The 19,591-nt window shown below is 38.4% G+C and overlaps 1 protein-coding gene across 1 annotated transcript in view; it reads left to right on the top strand.

Annotated features, from left to right (window-relative positions):
* The first annotated feature begins 2,676 nt into the window (after positions 1-2,676).
* Positions 2,677-19,591, top strand: part of prex1 (phosphatidylinositol-3,4,5-trisphosphate-dependent Rac exchange factor 1) — a 209,983-nt gene continuing 193,068 nt past the window's right edge. The window contains exon 1 of the mRNA XM_072240694.1: positions 2,677-3,254. Within this exon, the coding sequence (XP_072096795.1) occupies positions 3,114-3,254 (141 nt within the window). The 5' untranslated portion in view covers positions 2,677-3,113. The remainder of the gene's footprint in view (positions 3,255-19,591) is intronic.

Here is a 19,591-nt window from a genome sequence, read left to right as displayed (position 1 = left end):
GAGCTCTCGTTGTGTGATGACAAACTGTGTAAAGTGATGGTCATTCATTGTTATCTATCATATTTTTCATCTGCAAATGGTATAGACAACCTCTGGGATGACAATGTAATCTAGCAAGTGCCAATGCTTAGATAATCAAAGTTACTTTGAGATTGCGTGGTTGTTCTCTGATGAAAAAAGAGCGCAGTGCTGCAATTACCTTTTCCCACTCCTTCCCTGCCAACCATATCTTTCAAAGATTTCTGCTTTCTTTGACCTGGTACCGAAGTCCACAAGAAGACATGACTGTGGCTGGGCATTCATTACGTGTGCATGTAATTCACTGCAAGGTGTGCCTGCAGTTTTAAATAAGCCTTCTGAAAAATATTCCTAATACATATCAAGGACCTATATTCATATCTTACACATCTGTGCAGATTCAGAAACTTATTTGATTTATCGTGTGCAGATGTATCAGTGTATTTAATAGCCTGCCTTTAATTTTAATCCTTGGTTTGATTCCAATTTCTGCATTGAGAGATGGCTGAGCCACCTTGATTATACACATGACTGTTGAGAAAATACTTCAAAGTCAATTTTTTAAAATAACATATGGTTTTGTGATAGACAAGGAAAAGAGAAGAAATTCTTGGGATAACATACTCTGTTACCTACAGTAAGTTTATTTGAAATATGCAGTCTTGGAAGTCACATGTGCCCAAGATTCATTATCTAGTCACTGCACTGAAATTTGGTAGCATTTGGATCAGTAGCCTTTCATGACAGTTGCTGGAAACATGAGTGCCAAAGGAGGGGCATCAAAGAAAATCAATATGTTAGTGCAAGACAGCTACAGATGAAAACTGTACAAAGGATGATGGTAACAATGAGTGATGGAAATAGGGTCATGGTGATATTGAGGGCAGGAATGAAATAACTATCTTTGACTGAGAAGGCTAAATGGATGGCAAGAGTATCAACCTTCATTGTATTCTCTGGTAAACGTATGGTTCCTTTCAAAAATTGAGTATCAAGAGTTGGTGTTGGTGTCAGTTTAGAACAGTGACAAGACAACATGTCATGAAGAAAAGAATATTTGATGAAGGGAAGCTCAATAGTTGAGGTGTAGCTGAGAGTTTTTTAAACAAAGAATCATTAAACTGGAACAAGTACAGAGATGATTTACAAAAATGCTGCTAGGACTTAAAGGCCTGAGTTACAGGGAGAAGTTGTGTAGGCTCCAACTTTATCCCTGGAATGTAGGAAATTGAGAACTGACTTGTTAAAATCACGAGAGGCATAGATAGGGTAAATGCACATAGTATTTTCCCCAGGGAAGGCGAACTTAAAACTAAAGGATATAGGTTAAGGAGGTTCTCTTCACGCAAAACCTGGTGCATATATGGAAATAAGTTGCCAGAGGATGTGGTTAAGACAGGGTACAATAACAACATTTAAAAGACATTTAGATAAGTAAATCGATTGGAGGGTTTTATAAAGAGGTAAACGCTGACAAAAGGTGTTACCTCTACGACTTCCTCTGACAGCTCATTCCAAATAACCGCTATTTTTCTGTGTGAAAAGCTTACCCCTTAAATCTCCTTTAAATTTACCCCCCTCACCTTAAAACTATACGATTCATTCTTAGACTCCTTTGCCCGAGGAAAAACACTCTGCCTATCCTTTTTATACCCCTTATAATTTCGTAAACCTCTATAAGATCACCACTCAACCTCTCACATTCCAGTGAGAAGAAACCCAGCCTATCCAATCTCTCCTTCTAATTACAGACCCCCCATTCCGGGCAACATCCTGGTGAATCTCTTCTGCAATCTTTCTACCGTCACGCTAGTGTCCTGTAGAGTGCCCCTTTCATTGAATTGAGAATTGGATGAGTTTCAATCATATTATTGAATCAGAGTAAAATATATCTTTGTCTTAAATTAATGCAGTTCATGGTTAAATACTCATTGAAGAAAAATAAAGCTACTTATTTTCACAGTCTTCTCAGATGAGTTTTGTATAGATCTCGAGCAAGTCGAATCTACCAAATGCATTTGTAAAGATTGCCCTCTAGAGTAAAAAAGGGACATTCTAAGGAATTAGTTAATTCGTGTTTTTATTTTCTTTCTGTAAATAATGGTCGCCCTTGTGAAAACAAGTAAAATTTCTTCAATTTATCTTAACACATACCTCCACGTTAATAAAAATTACTGTGCTGCAGTCGAAGAGAATAGCGGAATTCTAGACAACGCGAAGGCCAAAAGTAAGGGACCATCTCCAACATTGCAATTTTTAAAATTTGAGGTACTGAAAGATATTTCCATTTTTCAGGAATTCAAGTTACTATTTAAAATAAATCTCCAAACGGTAAAATTTTGTCTTTTAACATAATTACTGTAAAACGAAATTACTCTTTTAAGCCAACTAATTCTGTTCTTTGCATCAAGCAGGCAACATTGCACTTTGAACTTGTTTAGCAATTAAACAAAAGTTCAACCTCGCCATAGTGAGACCCACTGTTTTGAATCTTCGTAGTGTTGAAAAACGTTATTGGCAAAAAAGTAACAATTTTAGTTGTGGATGGCTTTGGTTCTAACTGTTGCTTTTTGGCGCCCAGTAGGCAGAGCAGCCGGAGTTTTCGGTGAGATTTTGGAGACGGTCCCTTTACGTGGTTTCTGAGCATGTGCCTGTTGTCTCATTGGCAAAAAGCGGAATCCTGCTGGACGGTAGCATTTGCTGCAGATTTTGGCAATTTGTAACTCAGTTCCATTCTCTTTATCTCAGCCAGTGTTATGGTGCTTGTTTTATTTTGGCTTTCTTGCTGTAGCTTTAAGTAAGTTCGGCAGAAGTTTGAGAACAAATGTGCTATAAGTCATCCGTTTCACGTTGCGAAGAGTCTTCTAACGGAGTTGTGACTTCTCCAAGGAGCCGTAAAACCGAACCCTTCAGTCTCGTATTATCGGATAGAACGGAACAGGGAAGCCAGCAAAATGCTAGTGGATCCGAACCAAATTGATTCTCAAGTCTTTTAAAGAAGCCGCCTGTTGTGAAGTGATAGAAATTTATCTTCACGTGTATTTTTTTTTGTTTTGCCTTTGAACTGTCTTGTTTACTTCTAACAGCACAGAAACATGGACGAAGAAAGTCACCAAGAAAATGGAGTGGAGAGTGGAAAAGACACGGATCGGCAGCTTCGCTTACGTGTGTGTGTGATGAATGAGATTTTAAAAACAGAGAGGGACTACGTGGGGTCCTTGAAATTTCTGAAGTCTGTAAGTTTTTTTTGTCCTCCTAGAATCTCTGTGTAGTTTGTTTTGTCTTTCTGGGATGTGAAATCACTCTCTCGGATCGATATGTTAGCCCGCTGGGTGCATCAACACAGTGTTAGCAATGTTTAAATTTCACGTGGAAGGGCTTTGTGATTCTTTTTCCGATCACTAGCCTCTTAGCTCCGAAAATACTGCGCTCGTTGTCATTTGAAACTGTGTGTCGAGTCAGATTTCCCTTCTGGGGCCGAGGTGCACGTTGTTGGATCTAAGGTTCACTGTAAGCTATTCTGTTTAAAGGGCTTCGAAAATGCAATTTGTGGAAGTTCTTGTCTGACTAATCTTGCATTCGCGGTGGTGCATCAATTGGCCAGTTAACTCGCACAATACGAGGAATCGTTCCATTGGATTTATGGAGACTGAAATGATTGTGATAATGAATGCTTGACTTTCTGGCTTTTCTCAATAAAAATGTCCACGGAGATGGGTAAACCCCTCTTTTAGAAAATACTCAATGTGAATCATGCAAGACAGCTTCTAGTTTATTTTAAAACGGGTTTAACCGCCCCATTGATGTTTTTGTTTCTACTTGGTTCATGATTCTGAAATTAATTAGAGGCTTTTTTTTGGGACAATAATTAAGTTTGTTGCGTCGGTGGTTTCCTGTTGAGGCAGAAGGTTCGCTTACTGCCGATAAGCCTTCTTGGGCTGAAAGGTGTGCCATATGGTTTGTGTAAAGTCAAATCTCCGTTTTCCAGACACAATGAGAGAAAGAGGAAAGGCTCAGTAAATCAGTTTGCCCTTCCCGATTGAACATCTGAGCATTTGGCGGAAGCCCCTCGAGCAGTCTCATGGGACCTGAAACAACCTGCCATTATTTATAACATCTCTGAGCAAACCGACAAGATCGACAAAGTTAGATCGAAAATGTTGATTATGTGTTTAGGTAGAGTTAGGTTAAGGTTTCGGTTAGATTCTGGTTATTGTTGTGTAAGTCATCCAGTCAAAGATTTTCTCCCTATTTGTTCCTAGTCATCCACCCAGCACACCAGAGAGCATTTCGCATATTGCAACTGAAGGCTGTAATAAATGAAGTACAGTATTTTTCTTTGGTTTTTGTTAATCTTGATTTCAATGATTGGTTAAACTGATGAGTGGGATTTGAGCCACTACATTGCTAAGCTACAGATGTTAACTGATTGATTTTGTATCGATGTACTGCTTCAGTGCCGAAAGGTTCAGTGAATTTAGGAAGAGGGCTGAAGATGGGCTGCCCACTTTCTCTGTTTTCGTATCTTCATTGATTCATTTTTGCAGAATGGGCTTGTAAATAGAAAATGATTTGTATTTGTTGGTGGGATCAACTGAACTTCGAATGTGCCTTAAATCTTGAACAGTGAAACATTTGGTATCGTCGGTCTGGTGCTGTTAAAGGTTTTTTGCTGTTCTAGCAGGCTTTAAGAACCTTGGGAGGGAGACGAGGGGTAGGGTGACACCTCACTCAGTTGCTGAGTGACTAAATGTACTCTCTAATTCATCAAGCACAGATTGAGATTTTTGATTAGATACAGTCAAATGGTTGTTACTGCTTTTGAAGTTGGAAGCTTTGCAATCAAGTGAGAGTTGCAGGTGGCATGTGTGTAGAGTCCAAGCTCCGAGAGGAGAAACCAATCATTATTGAGAAAGCTCTCCAGCCATACTGAGCTGATCACTTGGCATCCTTCAGGATGCACAAGCCTCAAAGTTGGCATGTGACTTCAGCAAAGTTTCTTGTATAAGAATTTGTCTTGCACACTTGCATATTAGTAACTTGGCACATAACTTGATGCAGTTGAGGATATCTTGAATATCAAAGTACTTGCATGTTATGATCACTTATCTTAACCAGGTAATTCAGGGAATATAGGGCAGATCAAAGTAAATCAAAGTTCATACTGTATGTCACCATATATAACCCTGAGATTCATTTTCTTGTAGGCATTTGCAGTAAATACAAAGAAACACAATAGAATTGATCAAAAACCAGATACAAGAAGGCGAACAAACAGCCAATGTGCAAAATACAACAAACTGGAAATGCAAAAAGAAATAAAACAAACAAACAAACAATGTTCCCTCTAATTTTTTTTTAAAGCTGCCTGAGCCATTTGTTGCTCTGAACAGGAAATTTTTACGTGGCCTGAAAACTGCATGACACTAATTTTTTTTGTAATATGGATATTCAGAATGAAAATTGAAAAATCACATACTTTTTATTAATTGAAGGGTATAATACAGTACAACAAAGAAAATCATGTTTCATAAACCTTTTCTCATCTTTATTACAAATCCGCTGTCTATAAACACCGTCTAGATGAATTTTGCATTCAGATGAAAGACATATCTGAATCCTCATTAGATCATCCAAATGTTCAATTCTAGTCTGTTTCTGGATTTACATTTGTTTGAATTCGTAAGATGTTCATAGTCAGCACTAGAACCTTGAAATGTTCCAATGACGTCAACAAGAATTGACAGTTCTTCAAATTATTCGTTTCTAAGCACATAGTTCAACATATCTGAACCAGCTGGAAAAATGGACAGAAAAATGGCAGATGGAATTTAATGCAGACAAGTGTGAGGTGTTGCACTTTGGGAGGACCAACCAGGGTAGGTCTTACACAGTGAATGGTAGGGCAATGAAGAGTATGGTAGAACAAAGAGATATGTGAATACTGGTCTGTAATTCCTTGAAAGTGGTTTCGCAGGTCGGTAAGATCGTTAAGAAAGCTTTTGGCACATTGGCCTTCATAAATCAAAGGTTTGAGTACATTTGATAGAAGTTTACAAAATTATGAGGTTATAGATAGGGTAAATGCAAGCAGCCCTTTTCCAATTGAGGTTAGGTGGGACTAGAACTAGGTCATGGGTTAAGGGTGAAAGGTGAGATGTTTAAGGGGAACATGGGAGACTTCTTCACTTAGAGGGTGATGAGAATATGAAATGAACTGTCTGCGCAAGTGGTGGATGCAATTTTGATTTCATCGTAAGAGAAGTTTGGATAGGTAAATGGATGGTAGGGATATGGAGGACTATGGGCTTGTTGTAGGTCGATGGGACTAGTCAGTTTAAATGGTCTGGCACAGACTAGATGGGCCAAAGGGCCTGTATCTTTACAGTAGTTTTCTATGACTGTACATCAGTGAATGTCTTAATTGAACCAGTCTTAACTTCCTTAGAAATGAAAAATTTGAAATCACAGTATTGCTGCAATATTTTTGAGGTGATGCTTTCATCGTAGTTCATAATAGTAACTGAGTATTTTTTTGTCAGTCAAATAACATTCTCTTTTCCCAAGTCAAAATTGGCTGTGCTTACATTAGCAGCAGGGCCAAAAGCTTAACATTCTCTTAAGTCATCTTTGAAAAATCTATTATCCTAGTGATTACACACATATTGAATGAATTGAATAATAGGTGCAGTATCCACATCAGACCTTATTGATACAAGCAGATCTTTCACTTTGTCACTACTGACTTCCATTTTTCATTTATTGTTACCATTGTAACAGTTTTGTAATTTGAAACACTGACAATGTAAACACATTGAAGCTCCAAAATGTTTCAAATTAAAGGTGGCATATTTATTCAGAAAACTTATTATTACAGGGTATTTCACAATTATATTAACAGATCTCAAAATTATATTAGCATAATTTTAAAATTATGTTAACATTATATTTTAAAATTCCAGCTGCATGGCAACAAAGGCTATGTGTGTGGGAGCATTTCAGTTACTGTGCAGCTACGCACCCATGCAGCTTAGAAGGAACATTGTACAGTAAATAAAGAAGCAATAACTATTGAGAACATGAGATGAATCCATAGGCTGTGGGAACAGTTCAGTGTTTGGGTGAGTGAAGTTATACCCCCTGGTTCAATAGCCTGCTGGATGAAGGGTAATAACTGGAGATGTGGGTTCAGGAAGCATCTATCTGACCTGATGAGTGCTTCCTGCATTTTCTGTTATATTTCTAATTTCTAGCATCTGCAGAATACTCTATCATAGAGCAAATGGGAAAATCCTAGGCAGTGATATAGCAGATGCTTAATGGTGCTCATTTGATTCACAGGGTTTGTATGTGAAGATTGGATTGTTTAAAATTAACCACTTACGGTATGACTGTCTGTATACTTGTGGTTTGAGGTATGCCTTAGAGTTCAGTGAAATGAGCTATCTTTCAAATGGATTACTTAACCTTCTATACAGAATTTCTCTGCTGATGAACTGGTGAATACTTTGATGGGATACTTTGATGTCAGTTAATGGAATAAATAGCTTTGTTGCCAAGTTTGCAGATGATACAAAGATTGGTGGAGTGGCAGGTAGTGTTGAGGAAACAGGTAGGCTGCAGACGGACTTAGACAGATTAAGAGAATGGGCAAGAGAGTGGGAAATGAAATACAATGTTGGAAAATGCATGTCATGCACTTTGGTAGTAGAAATAAATGTGTAGAGTATTTTCTAAACTGGGAGGAAGTCCAAAAATCTGAGAGGCAATGGGACTTGGGAATCTTTGTGCAGAACACCCTAAAGGTTAATTTGCAGGTAGAGTAGGTGGTGAGGAAGGCAAATGCACTGTTAGCATTCATTTAAAGAGGTCTAGAATACAAAAGCAGGGATTTGATGTTGAGGCTTTATAACGCACTGGTGAGGCCTCATCTTGAATATTGTGAACAGCTTTGAGCTCCTCATCTAAGAAAAGATGTGCTGGCATTGGAGAGGGTTCAAAGGATGTTCACAGGGATGGTTTCGGGAATGAAAGGGTTATCATATGAGGAATGTTTGATAGCTCTAGGTCTGTACTTGCTGGAATTTAGAAAGATGAGGAAGGATCTCTTTGAAACCTTTTGAATGTTGAAAGGCCTAGACAGAGTAGATGTGGAAAGGATGTTTCCCATGGTGGGGGAGTCTAGGACAAGAGGGCACAGACTCAGTATAGTGGGGTGTCCTTTTAAAACAGCGATGCAGAGAAATTTCTTTCGTCAGAGGGTGGTGAATTTGTGGAATTTATTACCACAGGCAGCTGTGGAGGCCAGAGATTGGGTGTATTTAAGGCAGAGATTGATAGGTTCTTGATTGGACATGGCATCAAAGGTTGATGGGGAGGAGGCTGGGGAGTGGGGCTGAAGAAGGAGAAAAAAGGATCAGTCATGATTAAATGGCAGAGCAGAATCAATGGGCCAAATGGCCTCATTCTGCTCCTATATCTTAGGGGATAATGAGAAAGGTCATGAGCTCCAAGCAGTGACATTGTTGGGTCTCCTTACAACCACTTTGCTTTCGTTGTATTACATTTAAAACCTGAATGCAGATGCCAGAGGATGATGCGTAGTATCAATATGTAATGTTGAAGTTGGGTTTATTGTCATATGTGCATGTATGTACAAGTGCAATGTAAAATTTATTGCATGTGCATCACAGGCATATAGCATCATATAATCAGCATTCATAGCAAAATCATAAAGTAAATGTAAATCATACCTGTATTTTATAAGAAAGTCAACATTTAGAACAAAAAGTCCATTTTAATGCAAATTAATTGATATACTTATAGTATTGAACTTTAGTGATCAGGATTTTGCTCAAGAACAAAGTGGTTGAAGGGAAGTAGCTGTACTTGATCCTGGAGGTCTGGGACTTAAGGCTTCTGTACCTTCTGCTTGATGGTCATGGCAAGAAGATTTCTTGGCGTGGATGGTTGGGCTCTATGGATGCAGCCTTAGACCAGAAAACAAAGGAACAGAATTAGGCCATTTGGCCCATCAGGTCTGTTTCATCATTCCATCATGGCTGATTTATTATCCCTCAGTTCCTTCTTCCTGTAATCTTTGACACCCTTGCTAATCAAGAACCTATCAACCTCCTCTTTAAATATACTGAATGACTTGACCTCCACAACCGCTTATGGCAATTAATTCCACTTATTCACATCCTGCTGGCCGAAGAAATTCCTCCTCATTTTCCCTCTGTCCTGAGGCTGTGCAGTCTGGTACCAGACTCCCCCACTACCGGAAACATCCTCTCCATGTCTAGGTTTCTCAATATTTGATAGGTTTTAATGAGATCCAGTTCATTATTCTACACTCCAGCAAGTGCAAGCGCGAAACCATCAAATGCTTCTCATACGTTAACTCTTTCATTCATGAATCATTTTTGTGAACCTGCTCTGGACTCTCTCTTAGCGATAACGTCTCCTGTAGATACTGCCTGTTGTGGAGAGTGATGTGCCCGTGACATATTGGACACATTCCTAGTCACATTTTTTAACGCTAGAGCACATCTGATGAATACTCAGAACTGAGCTGCCTTTGATGATCTGACCCAGAAAGGTTGATTTGACATGAGAGATAGATCTGCATGGGAATACAAGTGTAGGGATTGCTTGCTCCAATTATAAAGAGCTTAGGTGGACAATACCTGGAATATTGTGTACAGCTCTAGACTTCCAAAGATAAGAAATGCATGTGGTAGTAGAAATGTAGTTTAGCAGATTGATTCTGGGATTATGAGATCGTGACTTTGTGAGTTAGAAGATTGAAACATGATTACATTGAAATGTTTAAAATCTTCATAGGGATTGACAGGCTAGCTGTTGATTTCATGACTTCATGATTCCTTTAACTAGTGTATCTAGAGTCTCGGTCTTAAAACGATGGGTTAGCCGGTGAGGTTATAAATGCTTTTATTTTGGAGTAATGAGTTACTAAAGTTGTCTGGCCAAGAGAATGCTGGCTGATTGTGGGAATTGAAGAATGAGTCAGTTAAAAGGTGCTGAGGTAAAAGTTCAGTCAAGATCATCCTGAATTGCAGCATAATTCCTGGGGGGTTTTACTCCAGGTTTGACTTCTTTGTTCCTGAGTGTTTTTTTTACCAGGACCATTTTGTAAGTATCAAGATCCCCAAGATTAGGCTATTTAACAACTTTGTCCAAGCACTGGAGTTGGTGTGACACAGAGAGAACGGCTTTGATGAATGGATCTGTAACTCTGAAATTTTTTTTAGGGGTTTGATTTGGAGGATTTTAAGTACAGTGACTAAATGTTGGTGTGTATTTGAATACTACAGTGGGCTAAAAGTGAAGTTTTGTATACTAGTTTCCATTCTTCATCTGATATTTTGTCTAGTGTTTTGCAGTGTTGGATCTGAGACTCGTGACTAACTGGATGTAAAATTAGAAAGTGTCGTTTATTTGACTTGTATAAATGAAGTTATTGAGAGGGCAGAGCTTTGCTTCCAGTGTGCATTTTGTGCAAAAGCTTCAGGGGAAAGTTTGCTCTTGCAAAATTTCTTAAACTAGAGTACAGAGAAGACTTAATTAGAATATATGCTGCAGTGAAGTCAAAAATAGTTTTTAAACTTGGCATATTGGATGTTGCCCAAGTGCAATTAAGATGAGTTTATATACACAAGTGATGTGCCCAGAATGCAAAGTGTCACTGGTGATCATGCAATCACAATAGAAAACAAACTAACATACAGTTGGTCAGAAAGTACAACAGGGGTTTTTGATTTAGTGAAATAAACACATTTATAGTGTCATGAAATGATGGGCTGGTTCAAGAAAACCTGTTGGCTAAGTGCTTCTTGATTTCTGTTAGGACTCAATCAGCAAATGACAAGCTGTTTGAGCTTATCTGGTGACTTACAATTGGCTAATATACGTTTTCAAATTAGGGTTAAAAATACTGATTCTGTTTCTTTCAGCTTTTTCTTTACAGCAAATGCAAGATTCCTCAAACTTCTGAAATGTCTATGATCTGTACTTTTTTGAAGGAGAAGTGATAGTAGTTTAAAAAAAATAATTTCAGTATCGGAGCTGTAAGCCATTTGGTCACCTTGATATTTCGCCATACTCATTCCAAGCTTATGTTCATCCGATCTTTATATCTGCTGCTAAAACTTTTATATCAGAAACACACCAGATGTCGTCCTCCTCATCTTAGCTAATAGATCAAAAAATTCTTCAGATCCAAATCAATCATTCTTCAGATTTCACCGTCATCCCATCTTTTCTGCTGAAATGTTCAATAGGTCCATTTTTATCCTTTGTTTTCTTGGTTTTAAATATCAATTGATTTTTTTGTTTGAAAGCTTAACCATATATTATTTAGGAAGTTCTTAAATTAATTAAGAGCATGGCCTTTCGCCAAGATACCTTTGCCTCTAAGTGAATGATTACAAACTCTGCCAATCCTAACAAATATGTATCCTTATTTTCTTTACAGGGGCGTTTAATTCTAATAGGGATGTTGCAATTTAAACAGTTCTGAAGTTTGCTGCAGGTTCTTTGCAAGTGTTGTGGTTTATGTTTTCCAAAAGTTACCAACATTGGTATTGAAGGATGTGGTTGATACGTAAAAGCTCTTTGAAATTTTAAATTCCAGGTAGAGGAAAATCATATTCTCCCCAAACAACAATTAACCTATTACTTGTTACTGAGTAGGTTTCAATAATGCACGTCTTCAGCATTCAAAGATTGAGATGGCAAAAGGTCAATATGAAATCTTCAGTAATAATATTTGATCCTGTGGCAAAAATGATATGACATATTAAGTTGTTTTGTACCTAATTTTTAAATGAGACACATTCTGATCTCTCAGTTCTTGAATGAAGGATTGCTATTGTGGTGAGGCTTTGGATGGCTATAATTGTTTGGAAAACATGCATCATTCATTATCACCAGCAGGTGAATGACTGAAGGGAACATTTAGTGCAGTGGCAAAGATGGTGATTTTTTAAAAAATGGTTCATTTTCTTCGTGACTTTCTTTTTTAACTTCATGTTTTAGTAGGCTCTCTGCAGATTTTTCCAGTATTGACAGACCCAAACCAATAGAACTGTACAAGATAGTGACATTGAGTAATGATCAAAAGCTATTTTAAACATGCCCTCTATATAAATGTCTTCTCCCATCATTTATGATTGGTGCTTTTGCCATAGTAAAACAGGCCATATTCAGTGCTCTTAACTATTGTACTTATCTCAAGTTTTAAAATATATTTAATTGACAGTTTGGCCAGTTTATCAAACTGTGAGTGAAAGGTTCAGAGCACTTTTCTTCAGAAAAGTGGTTTAAATCATTTGAAGACTCACTTAACCATTGTTCAGTAGCATGGATAGGTATTAGTTGGGTTCCGTAAATTTAGTGTGTCACAGGGTCTTTTTGGTACTTTATGACTCTACTTCTAATACTTGTAGATTTTAGACATGACTAGTGCAGTTGCCCATATCAGTATTCATTCTTATTCTCTTATATAAGCCCCCTGTGAAACCCCTCACACAAGGTGCATGCTTTGTGGGAATTTCATTGAGGAATTCACCTCATAATTACGTTTGTATATGTAGGGAATATTCCACCATAATAATAATAAGTACCTTATTGATCCCCAGTGGGAAATTAAAAGCATACTCTTAACTTTAGAATTGCAGATGGTGGGAAGTATTTGGGGATGCAGAAGCTGAGAAACTTGATGAGTAATGATCATATATCTGTTCTTGCAACCACATTTATTCAACCGGGATTAGCTCAATACCTGCTTAATGGCACTTACTTCACTGTGATAAAGATTGGGGCCTAAGATGTTAAATGCCATTGACTATTTAGTGCAGGTGATTAGGTTCCATAATTTTGAAGTGATCATTATCTGGTACTTGTGTGGTGGGAATGCTTTGTTTCCACAAATCAGCCAGTGCCTTAATGTTTATACAGGCATGCACTGATTAATTTTTTGAGTTGAAAATAGAATATAACACTATGTACGCATGCTCTTCTAACCTGATCTGGTGATGGAAGGAAAATGATTGATGAAGCACTTGAAGATTTCTGTGTTTATGTCATAGCCCTGACTAAACTTGTGCGATGATTACTGTTCAACTATCATGGCCATTTTCCTTAAAGCATGATCCCAACCATTGGGTTCTTTTTCTTTGGCTTAAACTTTATCACTGCTTCCTGTTGCCAGACTCTGTCAAATACTCCCTTGCTTTTAAGGATATTCACTTTTTACTTCAAGTCAACGATTTGGTTCTTTGGTTCATGTTGGGTTCAAGGTTGCTCTGAGATCTCAGAGAAAGTCATCCTGGCTTGACCTGGCTAAGCTTTGGTAAAAAATTAAGTCAGAGCCACTTGATGGCATTGTTGATGATACTTTCCATTACTTTGAGAATAGAAGGATTAGTTACTAACCAGATGGATTGGTTTTGTCCTCCTTCTGTTGAGAAACAATTTTATACATTGTTCAGTAGATGACAGTGATGTAACAGCAATAGAATAACTTGATTAGAATTGCTCCTAATTCTGTAAAATAAGTCAGTTGTGTCACAGGAATGCCATCAAATGTCATTGCCTTCGTTGTATCAAGAGCTTTTAGCCATTATTTGACATCATGGTGTGAATCAAATTATCTGAAGTTTGTGAGGGTGCAACCATAATAGATTATTGACTTGACAATGCCCAGTGAGTATAATTTCAGAGTGTTTCTGCTTGTGCATGGTGCTTGAATGTTGAGTCCCACCATGGAGGTCAACTTTTTGGAGCCAACTCCTGTCATTAACTATTAAGTTGTTCACCACTGTTCATGAAAAGATGTAGCAGGACTGCAGAGTGCTGATCAGATTTGTTGGTTGTGGGAGCTCTATATCTTTGTCGAATGTAGAACCTTTTTCCCTTGGCTGCTATAAAATACCCTGCAGAGGCTTGCTTTGAGCACTTGGTGTTGTGCATTGTTAACCTTTCTTGCTCAGCAGGTCAGTATTCATACAAAATAGCCTGACATTCATGGGCAAAGACAGCAGAGTGCTGACTTTTTGCAACAGTTCTGATCAGAGCCACTCTTGTTCAGCTGTTTTGGACTTTGGCCGGAACTCTATCGATCAGAAATCAGGGGTCTGCATGTTGAATCCATCAGTTTGCTCTGCAACTCCACTCCTTGTGGAGCCCTGTCTGAAAGGGAGTTATTCTATTATGAAGGAAGGAAGGAAGGATCCAAGCCCCTGGTGATTTCACTGGAGGTAGGAGCTCTGTGAATTTGGAAAACAAGTTTCTTTAAATTATTTTGATTGTTTTAATGCCATTCCTTTTTAGTTCAATTTTTGATTTTAACAAAACTGTAAAATGTTGAAATGTTTTTATGAACAAGGCATACCTTCCTTTTGAACTTTTTCCATTTTGTTATGATGTGGCAGTTGTTAATTTATGGCCCATCGCTAATTGCTCTTGAGATGAGTTGACATCTTAAATGTGTACTTATTCTGGTGAAGGGTTGCCCATGATGTCATTAGGCAAGATATCCAGTCCCCCCTCCCCCACCCAATGATGTTGATGGAACAGGAAAACAACTAGTTGTAGGTTCTTTATTGTCTTTGCTGGTGGTTAATTCTGTTGATTTCTGAATTGCTTTTGGAGCAGCCACAAGTCAGACATATTTTAAAACAAATAATTCCTTAGCTAGCTGAGCTTCAACATGCTGGCAGTGCCTGTCACAGGTTGTCTTGGTGTTTGGGCTCATGCCAGAGGCCCACCTGGCATTTTGATCCCTTAGCTGGATTCCAGCACGTAACCCAACTAGGTGATGGGAACAGGCAGCAGACCCAGTCTGTACAAAAGAATCACTCTTGGGTGTTAAGATGAGTAACACACACAAAATGCTGGAGTAACTCAGCAAGTCAATCAGCATCTATGAAGCGGAATAAACAATGACATTGGGGCCATCCATTCCATCCTCTGTTCCCGAAGTGGCTTCTGCTACCAATGCCGGTGGGGGTATTGCTTCATCGAGCTCCTTCACTCTGTCCGCTGTAAACAGGCAGAATCTTCCTGTCGCTGCTCATTTCAATTCAAATTCCTATGTTCATTTCAGTTTTGACCTGCCTTGTTTTGGGCCTACTCTACTGTCATGATGCAACCACACTCAGGTTGAAGGAGCATCACCTCAAATTCCATCTGGGTAGCCTCCAACCTGATGCCATAAACATGGCTTTCTCTGACTTCTGCTAACTGATTCCCCTTCCTTCCTATTTTTCTATTCATAATTCTTGTTACCCTCTGATCCCCTGTTTTCTCACCTGCCCATCACCTCCCTCTGGTTTCTCCTTACCTTTCTTCCTTGGTCCACTGTTATTGACTATCAGATTCCTCCTTCAGTCCTTTACCTCTCCCAGCTATCCCCTGTCTGCTTTTTTCACCCCTTCCCCCATACCTGGCCTCACGCATCACCTCCAAGCTCTTATTCCTTCCCCTCCCTCACCACCTTATTTTTGGCTGCTTCTCCCTTTCCGATTCTTGATGAAGGGTCATGGCTCAAAACGTTGAGTTTTTATTCCATCCTATTGATGTTGCCTGACCTGAGTTCCTTCAGCATTTTGTATGTTTGCTCAAGATTTCCAGCATCTGCACAATGTCTTATGATTTGAATGTAAAGCTTCACTGTTCGACACCGGATGCACAGTTGATATTCAATAATAAAAAATGCCCCCTTTTCTCAGTCCAAGTTCACTTGCTTATTGGCAACTGTTTAATTAGATGGAAGGACATAAATTCACTGGGAAAAGTCATCAGGGCTGTTAACTTGAATCTTAAAATTTATTGTGAAGAATTTGGAGAGGAAACTTCTGAATGAACGTAATACAAGTTTGATTTGTAACAAGAAAACTATTTCAACCATGTGCCAATTTAGGCTCAATACATGTACTGAAGTTTGACAGTCGAATTAAATTGTTTATTGAAGCTGAGAGAATAACGTCAATGACAAAATACATGTGATTTAAGTATGCACATGATCTGATATTTGCCCTTGTTTAACCAGACCACCAAATAAATATCATTCTTATCAAAAGGTTCTTATTGCTTGGTTGAATCAGTCAGACTACGATTACCATGGAATATACTGTAAAGTTGTGTAAGTACAGGTTATGGCAGTTTGCTGAACAGAAATTCACGATTGGGGAATTCACAATTCACTAACAAAAATTCTGGGAAATGGAATAAAAATTTACTTAGGAAAATTATGAGGGAGAAAGGATTATATTTTTTTCAACCTGCTTTTCTTGACACCCTCCCACCCATCTCCCAGAAATGTTAAGATCACCTTGGTGGAATTTGAGAAGTGTAAAAGAGGATAGCGACCATGCTTATTGAAGATCGAGCTAGGCACACTGAATACCTCTGTTTATCGATGGAAGCATTAAGCAGAAGTGTACAGTGTGAAATACCAATTAGGCCACGAATGGATGAATAGGCATTGATGTGGTAGAACTGGCATCATTGCTCAGAAAGAATACAAAATAAATTTTTGAAATGTATTTCTGTGGTTGGTGATTACATTTAAGGAGAAACTGGCTGAACTTGGTATAAGGAGATTATGCAGTTACTGAGGGGAGGAAGCAGATATTTTATTGGTTGGGGTAACAGGGAAATTAGTGCTGGGATCTTGTGCTGGTACACAATTGCGGAAAGCTAACATACAGGTTGATGGGTAGTTTGAAGGCCAATGATTTCTGTTGCCTTAGAGAGCAAGTGAATTGGAGGGCAAATATAAACTTGTCACAAAACACTTGCACAGGGCTTTGGGCAAATATCTACAGTAGCTTGGAGACTAGATTTCCATCCTGAAGGAAGGCTGTACCTCCTTTGACAGTTCTCTAGATTGATTGTGTGATTGGGATGTAGTGCAAAAATGGTATTGGTGGAATTGAGAAAAACGAGGTTAACTGGATGGATGCTGAAAGGGTATGTGTTCAGGCTGGAGAACTGAGAACGTGGGACATAATAATTAAATTGTAACAGTTTGTGGGCATATAGCATGAACAGAAATCTCTAAACAGAATGTTGTCTGTCTTTGAATCTCTTCCTGAGGAATGTGGAAACTTTGAATGCATTAAGGATATTTGTTTTTGACATAGATAATTAAGTTTGATGGAGATTGGGAAGGAAAGGAGTGATTTTAGTTGTGAATATGATAATTAGAAGTGCACAAAAATAGCATTATAATTTCATTCACCTTATCAGTTTAATATCAAATACTACTCAGTGAAATGCTAACTATCTGGGATATATTTAGCTTTTGAAACAATGAAAATTTTGCCAATATCACATTAATCTTTCCAAATTTAGAACCACCTCATGAAGATGGTAATGCTTTTACTTTGGAATTGGAGAGGACTCCATCCTTGTTTGAAGCCTCCCGTGAAATGTGTCATGTGTCTCAATAAAGAAGTGCCACCTTATTTTTCCCACAGTACATTAATTTTCCCTCAAAAAGAGTAAAATGTATAACAACTTCTAACTGTTCAAAACCTGAGTCATGAATAGATACTGGGCTTTCCGGTATTTGCCAAGGAGCACTGATTATGGGAGCGAAAAGGGTAAAGTTGGCTGTCATTCACAAACACCCTGCAGAAACTGTGCCTTTGTCTAAAAGCCCAGGCGAATAGGACAATGGGGGTTTTATTTCATTTCAGGCCAAAGAGCAGACAGGCGTCTTTTACAAGAGATGAGTTTCAGTAATGAGCCAAAAATGGACTCTGCGAAGATAATGATTTTATTGGTGGATGATTTTCTGACTGACTTGTTTAAATTGAATAGATTTAAATTTTGTGCATGCCTTCAAACATGATGCCAAATACCCATATAAAAATGGGACATTTTAATAAGCTGTTCTGAACAACATTTCAAATTATGAGTACTTCAATGATCCATGGCTTGGCTATTGAATTGTCAATTGCAAACATTTGCATCAATGATGTGTGAAGCATCCGATAGGAGATGACAGTGAAGAAAGGGAAGGAGGAGAGGAACCAGATGGAGATGATGGGTGGGAAGGAGAAGAGAAAGGGATGTGAGGGTAACCAGAATGGGAAATGGAAAAAAAGAGGGAAGGAAATTGTACATTATTTAGTAGTGTAAATCTATTGAAAAATTTTCTTGTCACCTCAACACAGGCTGCCAATATGCATTTCTTAAAGAATTAAATTTTTCTGCCTTGAACAATTCAGCCCCCACAACTATTTTCACATTTTACTGTCTCATTTTCTAAAATTAAAATATATTGAGGTAGGGATTTTTGTGGTAATCTACAAAACATTGTGCACGTTGTCAAATCAAAAGAAAAAATCCAAAACCTGTCAAAAATTTACTAAAAATTAAAAACCAAAATTGTGAGGCTGAAAAAGTATTCATCCCCTTTCTAATTACTGCTCTAATATTCCACATGTGCAATACTGTATTTTACCTTAACAACTCACCCAATTCGTTGAGGTAGGAAATTGGAAGGATCACCTGTTTTCAATGAATTCATAAGAATAAATACCCCCTTTCTCTGTAAGGTCCAACAGTATGGTAGATTTTCAACATATCAAATCAAAATGATGACAATAGAGCGTTCAAGGCAAATCAGGGAAATGATAATAGGGAAGCATAAATCTGGGGAAGGTTACAAGACCATTTCAAGACACTGAATATATCTTGCAGCTCAGTGCAGTCCTTTGTGGAAGAAGTGGAAAAATATGAAACCATAGCCACACTGCTTAGGTCAGGCCACCCCTCTAAACTTAGTCACCGTCGAAGAATGGTGCTTCTAAGAGAGGCTACTGTGACACCAGCAGTCACTCTGAGTGAGCTGCGCAAGTCAGTGGCTGTAACTAGAGATGAGGTTAAAGGCTTCATGATCTCTAAGACATTGCACAAAAAGTAACACCATCCCTGCTGTAAAGTACGGTGGAGTTAACATCATGCTATATGGATGCTTTTCAGCAGCAGGAACTGGAAATCAGGTCAGGATTGATGGGAAGATGTATGCTGCTAAATACAGAGAAAGTCTATGTTTAAAAGCTTGCTAGCCTCTGCCAGAAAGTTTAAAGGAGGAAGTCCATCTTTCAGCAGAATAACGACCCAAAGCACATTTCCAGAACAACCGTGGAGTGGCTTCAAATGAAGAAAATTCATGTCCTTGAGTGGCCCAGTCAGAGTCCTGACCTTAACCCAACTGAACATCTCTGGCAAGACCTCAAGATTGCTGTCCACTGCCGCTCCCCAACGAAGCTGGCACAGCTTGAGCAATCTTGCAAGGAGGAATGTTCAAATCTCGCTCCATCACATTATGCAAAGCTAATAGAGACTTTTCCAAAAAGACTACTGACTGTAATAGCTGCGAGAGGTGGTTCAACTAAGTACTGAGCAAAGGGGGATGAATACTTTTGATCTGCTGATATTTCATTTCTTGATTTTTAAAAATTTTTTCTTTCTTTATAACTTTCCCTTCTTTGGGTCTCTGCTGTGAAAAAAGGAGCCTGTGATTCACAAATAT

This window comes from Mobula birostris, chromosome 2 (assembly GCF_030028105.1).
Source record: "Mobula birostris isolate sMobBir1 chromosome 2, sMobBir1.hap1, whole genome shotgun sequence".
Lineage (NCBI taxonomy): Eukaryota > Metazoa > Chordata > Chondrichthyes > Myliobatiformes > Myliobatidae > Mobula > Mobula birostris.
This window is presented reverse-complemented; position numbering and strand designations above follow the sequence as displayed.